Source organism: Anomaloglossus baeobatrachus, chromosome 1 (assembly GCF_048569485.1).
Source record: "Anomaloglossus baeobatrachus isolate aAnoBae1 chromosome 1, aAnoBae1.hap1, whole genome shotgun sequence".
Lineage (NCBI taxonomy): Eukaryota > Metazoa > Chordata > Amphibia > Anura > Aromobatidae > Anomaloglossus > Anomaloglossus baeobatrachus.
This window is the reverse complement of record NC_134353.1, coordinates 469,898,948-469,905,970: the sequence shown is the minus strand read 5'-3', so window position 1 is coordinate 469,905,970 and position 7,023 is coordinate 469,898,948. Positions and strand designations below refer to the sequence as shown.

The window sequence follows — 7,023 nt, the reverse complement described above, 5'->3', positions numbered from 1 at the left end:
GGAATTTTTGCCGTTTTCCAGTACAATATATGGTAAATGTAATAGATTCATTTAAAAGTACAACTCATCCGGCAAAAAACAAGCCCTCATAGGCAATGTTGATGGAAAAATAAAAATAGTTATGGCTCTTGGAACAAGGGAAGGTAAAAACGAAAAACGGAAAATTGCTGGATGGCAAAGAGGATAAAAAATATGAAGCAATCAGCCACAAGGTAAGGCATTGACAAGCTTATATACCTGCCCTAAAATGGCAGTCAGCAATATTTGAGATGAGAATACCTCTTTCATTTTTATGTAACCAGCATATCTCCCTAATTTCTATTGCTTACAAAAAAAAATATTGTACTGTAATTGGTGTGGGGTGTGACTACAGCTATTATAAAGGTCAGAAAGTTGAAATAGAAGCAGAGTGTTTAGAAGCCGTTAGAGATGGAACACGTTAACGTCATCCTTGTGATCTTTGTATCGTCTATCTTCATATCTACACCACGTGCAGGTCAGTTTTTTTATTATTAGATGAGAAATGGATAGCTTTCTGGCATTCTGCTTTATTATATAGTAGAATTGAATTATCTTAATAAACAAAAAAAAAAAATAAGAAAAGCCTTAAAACATGAGAGCATGTATTGTGGTCTATAACTGGACGAGGTGAATTATTTAAAAAATAGTTGTCCATAACATTGTTTAGGGTATGTGTATCTAAAATACGTTTCTTATTGAATAATTAATTTTAAATAAGTTATAATAAAATTCTGTGCCTAGATACAATGAGGTATATTGTCTTTATAAAAGGTGACATGCAGCTACAAACAAGATACTAATGCAACTCTCATATAGAGGAAAATGCAAACAAATATCTTACCAGTGATTTTTTATATTTCACGTAATCTAATATATAAAGTTGAATGTGTGTATGTTTGTATGCGTGTGTATGTATATGTGTATGTCCGCTAAAGGAATCCGCACTGTCACATTTACAATCACGAAATTTTGCACAGATACCTCATGGGACTCAGGGAACATCATAGGCTGTGTTTTGAAGGTAAAAATGAAACCCCACACTTTACAGTTACTCTCCAAAAAACCTGCTTCCATTAAAGTGAATGGAGCTGGGAACTACAGGTCATTAATAGCAGCTCTGATTGGTTGATATAGGAACGAAGAAGCTTATGTGTGAGGTAATATGATGTCGGTGGAGAGACAGACACAGACAGTGACAGACAGACATAGGTACAGAAACACAGAGAGACATTGGCACAGACAGAGACAGAGAGACATAGGAACAGACAGAGACAGACAGACATAGGCACAGACAGACAGGGAAAGAGACAAAGACAGACAGGGAAAGAGACAGACAGAGAAAAAGGCAGACAAAGACAGACTGACAGGGAAAGTGACACAGAGGCAGACAGACAGAGGCAGACAGGGAAAGAGACAGACAGAGAAAGAGATAGCCAGATAGACAGGGAAAGAGACAGACAGAGAAAGAGACAGACAGGGTAATATACAGACAAAGAGACAGACAACAAAAAGACAGACATTTTGCATCTAACTCTATCCCTTAGACCAGAGGTCTCAACCACGTGGCCAACAAGCTGCATGGGGCCCATGAGGCTGTTTGAGACGGCGCGCAGGCACTGTAGACCACTTGAGGATCACAGCTCAGTCCAGGGGACCGCCGACATCAGTGCTTTACTTCAGTTGAATGCAGCGGCTGACACTGGCCCCAGTGTAAAAAATTGTGCCTGGCCTGGGCCCCCCTCCTTTTATGATGACAAAGATAAAAATATAGATATTTATGCATACATATATATATATATATATATATATATATATATACATATGTATACATGTATGTATATACAGTAGAGACTAAAAGTTTGGACACACCTTCTCATTCAATGAGTTTTCTTTCTTTTCAGGACTTTCAGGAAAATTGTAGATTCACATTGAAGGCATCAAAAAAAACTATGAATTAAAACATGTGGAATGAAATACTTAAAAAATTGTGAAGCAACTGAAAATTTGTCTTATGTTCTAGGTTCTTCAAAATAGCCACCTTTTGCTTTCATTACTACTTTGCACACTCTTGGCATTCTCTTGATGAGCTTCAAGAGGTAGTTACCGGAAATGGTTTTCCAACAGTCTTGAAGGAGTTCCCAGAGATGCTTAACACTTGTTGGCCCTTTTGCCTTCACTCTGCGGTCCAGCTCACCCCAAACCATCTCGATTGGGTTCAGGTCTGGTGACTGTGGAGGCCAGGTCATCTGGCGTAGCAGTAGAAAAGAAAGGAAAGGATCCGGCACAACCTCTTCTTAGAATAAAATCATCATAATCTTTATTTGAGAGTATTAAAAATACCATCCGTGAAAACCGAAAGAGATGTTAATCCATGGGAGCTTAATGCGTTTCGGACTTCAGTATAAAAACAAAAAAGAGTCCTTAATCATAAGTATCCCATGTATATGTCGCGGGCGGGGAGGAGGGTGTCAGCACACCGCGCTCACCCCTTCTGCTCGGGTCCGGCAGCTGCTCATGGTGGCTCGAGCTGTGGGCCGGATCCCAGGGTTTCTCGAGCGACACTCCTCGCCCGTGAGTGAAAGGGGGGTTTTTGTGGTTGGGTGTGGGGATTGTTATAGTTCGTGACGCCACCCACGGTTGTGGTGATTTCACCACCGCTGCTCAATGTGGGGATCCCGGGGATGGTGATGTGGAGCAGCCAGTTGTTGTGTTGCCCCTCCGTGGGTAGGGGTTGGTGATCCCGGGGGCCCAGTGGGGTGCAGGGGCGCAGGGGCAGCGCTGTGCCTTGCGGCACTGAGGTACTCACTCAGCCAGTAAACACGACACAGTTCTCGGTAAACAAACAGCTGGTTGGACGGGTCCCTCGGACGGTTCACGGTGCTGCGGTTCCCTGCAGTTAGCGGTGACGGTCTCTTCCCTGCACCTTTGAAATGTCTGTTTGGTAGCGGTGGATTCCCACCGGTTACCCGCTCCCCGACTGCAATCTGTGCCGGAGGAGCTCCACACTTTGCCCGCAGGCGCCGGCCCTGGGAAACTGGTGCCTTGGCGGTGGCGGTGTTTCCCCGTTGTGGTTGGACCTTTGCCGTCAATCAGGACTTGCTTGTTGGGGGATCTACGTCCCCTTCACTAACGGATTTAGCAATTTACAGCGACTCCAAGCCTTGCTGGGATCCGAAAGCCCCTGCTCTGGTGCTGACTGCCCTTTGTATACTGCTCCAGACCCCCGGATACACACAGCCTCCGTGGCCCTTCCAGCAACCTCCAGACAGTCCCACTGCAGATCTTCACCACTTTCTGCTGACCTTGCTGACTCCGTCTGGGCACACAGCCACAGACTAACTTCAGGCTTTCTTTCTTTACTGCTTTCTTCCTTCAATTCCACTTAGCTGTTTACTCTAACCCTGTCTAGACTACTCCTTCACTCTTGCCCTGCCTGGGCTCCACTCCTTCCACTTCCTCCTCCCTGACAGAAATCTGTTGTTTACTCAAGCTCGTCCCTGAGCTATCTGCACTCAAGCCCTGCCTGGGCTAATCTGCCTGGTTTCTTCCTGCCTCCAGAGTTGTGAGCTCCTCGGTGGGCGGAGCCAACCGCCTGGCCCACCCCCTGGTGTGCATCATCAGACTCCTGGAGGAAGGCAACAAGGATTTGTGGGTTAGCTGGTGTACCTACAGGGAATGTGGGGTGCGTGTGTGTTGTTATCTGTGTCCCCTGGCTTGCCCAGGGCGACACATTCCCCCTTAGCAAAACGCAGACCGTCCTCGGGCTGCCCGTCCAACACCGGTTTTATTTTCCTTTTTGTTTTCTGAAAATGTAAATGGTATAACATTATAAACAGTAAATTATATACATTTTTAATAACACTCTTCCCAAGACGGGAGGCACATTTACTTTTAACGTTACAACGGTGTACGGTCACGGTTTCCGCTCTCTCCCACCCAAGCAACCTGGCCATGATGCTGCCCCTAAAGCCCAGGCAGCACCCCTTGACCCACAGTCCAGCACAAGTTACCCGAGCGGGATCTGTCCTTCCCTCCAGAGGGTAGCCACCGGTTCCTTTGGTGGCTGGGCCCTAGCCTGCTCTGCTGAGGGCCCTCCCTCCAACCTGCCTCTCCAGAGGCGGCATGGCGGAAACGGTAACGGTACCCAACATATTTACAAGCCACTTAACGTTTGTGGTGCCCTGCAAGTTCACGGGCTTGTCCATGGATAGTTCCCATGCATTTTAAACGGTCCCCACGGGGACAACGGTGCCGGCTCCAGCCGGTTGCAAATCAACAAACAAATCAGGTGACTTCTTCGGTAATTTCACTTATCATTTCAAACTTTTAAACAAACAACAACAACTTCAGTGGTGGTCCCAACGGGGACGGTGCAACGGGCATCCGCTGCCCTACTCCGGTCCTTTTGCTGCTTCATCCGAGGGAGGGGATGCAGAGCTCACCTTGCTCTCTGGGCTGCCCTTCAGCTTTACATCCAGGGCAAACCACCCCCTCTCTCCGCAGTGCCGGGTGTAACGCACCATGTCCCCCGGTATAAGATTGCGGCCAGGATGCTCCTCGGGCAGATGGGCATTCACGTCCCGCCGGGCCACAAACACCTCGGCCTCCAGGCCCGGTTCGTATATGAATCCGTAGCCCCGGTGGACATCAAACCACCTCACCTGCCCCTCGTAGAACGGGCCCCGGACACGGAAGGTCGCTTGCCGCAGGTTTTCCTTTTCCCGAATGGCTCGGGCCACCAGCTCGGCTTTCCTTCTCTCCCTCTCCGCGATCTCCAGGCCCAGCTTTGTCGGCTCCCTGTCCCAGTATGGCGCTGCTGCCAGCTCCGGCGCACGGGTTGAGCCCCGCGGGACATCCAGCACGTTACCCACTGTCAGGAAGGTGGGTAGCGTATCCCGCGGTGTCATGGCCTTGGGCGCTGCCTTGCAGCAACAACCCGGCGCCACCTCAGCCGAGGTGTGGGGGATGGGCACAGGGGCTTTCCGCAGCCGGGCCTTCGGCTCGGAGCGGGTCGTCGGCTCCGGCTCGGGAAACTGCTCGGGGACTGTCTCTGGCACAATCTTCGGGGCCTTCCAAGGTAATGCCTCCGGTTTGTTACGGGCTCCGGCTACAGGTCGGTCCGCTGGGGCGGACAGGCTGGGTATCGCTACCGGTTGCGGTGGTAGCGGGCCTCGTGGCGGGGTCACAGCCTCCGAGACGGGTGGCGAGGGAGGCAACGGGGGGAGAGGGCTTGGACCGGGTCCCTCAGCCGCAGCGACCGGTCCCTCCGGGACATAGGGGCGTGGGTCACTCACCCTCCCTTCCTCCGCTTCCTCCTCGCGTCTCCGCACGGTGGCTATAACGTCCGCCATGTCGGTCTCCCACTCCTCCAAGAGGAGCTGCATCTTGACCTGCAGCCTTAGATGGAGCTGCGCGGTCCGGATTTCCACCCACGCTGCGGTTCCCGGTACGGGGGCCACGGTGTTTCGGGACGGCATCCACATGGTGTCTTCACTGTTTGCTTCCAGGAACGGTATTCTCGCAAGGTCCTGGCGTCCCTGCTTTTATAGCCGCAGCTACATGCGTCCAGCCGCCATCGTGTCCCCCTTAGCTCTTTTCCGGCCCCTCCTCTCTCGGGGCGGGGTTTTGGCCTTCGCGCCTCTACTGCTCGAGAAGACGCGCGAGCGGGAACTTTTCGCGCCAAAGATGGCGGCTTCTGAAATTTTTCTGCCGGATACCTCCGGCGGTAACAAGGCGCACCTCTACCAGACGGCAGAGCGGTAAGATCCTGTTCGTGACGCCAAGTTGTCGCGGGTGGGGAGGAGGGTGTCAGCACACCGCGCTCACCCCTTCTGCTCGGGTCCGGCAGCTGCTCCTGGTGGCTCGAGCTGTGGGCCGGATCCCGGGGTTTCTCGAGCGACACTCCTCGCCCGTGAGTGAAAGGGGGGTTTTTGTGGTTGGGTGTGGGGATTGTTATAGTTCGTGACGCCACCCACGGTTGTGGTGATTTCACCACCGCTGCTCAATGTGGGGATCCCGGGGATGGTGATGTGGAGCAGCCAGTTGTTGTGTTGCCCCTCCGTGGGTAGGGGTTGGTGATCCCGGGGGCCCAGTGGGGTGCAGGGGCGCAGGGGCAGCGCTGTGCCTTGCGGCACTGAGGTACTCACTCAGCCAGTAAACATGACACAGTTCTCGGTAAACAAACGGCTGGTTGGACGGGTCCCTCGGACGGTTCACGGTGCTGCGGTTCCCTGCAGTTAGCGGTGACGGTCTCTTCCCTGCACCTTTGAAATGTCTGTTTGGTAGCGGTGGATTCCCACCGGTTACCCGCTCCCCGACTGCAATCTGTGCCGGAGGAGCTCCACACTTTGCCCGCAGGCGCCGGCCCTGGGAAACTGGTGCCTTGGCGGTGGCGGTGTTTCCCCTTTGTGGTTGGACCTTTGCCGTCAATCAGGACTTGCTTGTTGGGGGATCTACGTCCCCTTCACTAACGGATTTAGCAATTTACAGCGACTCCAAGCCTTGCTGGGATCCGAAAGCCCCTGCTCTGGTGCTGACTGCCCTTTGTATACTGCTCCAGACCCCCGGATACACACAGCCTCCGTGGCCCTTCCAGCAACCTCCAGACAGTCCCACTGCAGATCTTCACCACTGTCTGCTGACCTTGCTGACTCCGTCTGGGCACACAGCCACAGACTAACTTCAGGCTTTCTTTCTTTACTGCTTTCTTCCTTCACTTCCACTTAGCTGTTTACTCTAACCCTGTCTAGACTACTCCTTCACTCTTGCCCTGCCTGGGCTCCACTCCTTCCACTTCCTCCTCCCTGACAGAACTCTGTTGTTTACTCAAGCTCGTCCCTGAGCTATCTGCACTCAAGCCCTGCCTGGGCTAATCTGCCTGGTTTCTTCCTGCCTCCAGAGTTGTGAGCTCCTCGGTGGGCGGAGCCAACCGCCTGGCCCACCCCCTGGTGTGCATCATCAGACTCCTGGAGGAAGGCAACAAGGATTTGTGGGTTAGCTGGT

General features: G+C 51.8%; 1 protein-coding gene across 1 annotated transcript in view; it reads left to right on the top strand.

Annotated features, from left to right (window-relative positions):
- The first annotated feature begins 420 nt into the window (after window positions 1-420).
- Window positions 421-7,023, top strand: part of LOC142295025 (granzyme-like protein 1) — a 48,034-nt gene continuing 41,431 nt past the window's right edge. The window contains exon 1 of the mRNA XM_075338096.1: window positions 421-496. Within this exon, the coding sequence (XP_075194211.1) occupies window positions 430-496 (67 nt within the window). The 5' untranslated portion in view covers window positions 421-429. The remainder of the gene's footprint in view (window positions 497-7,023) is intronic.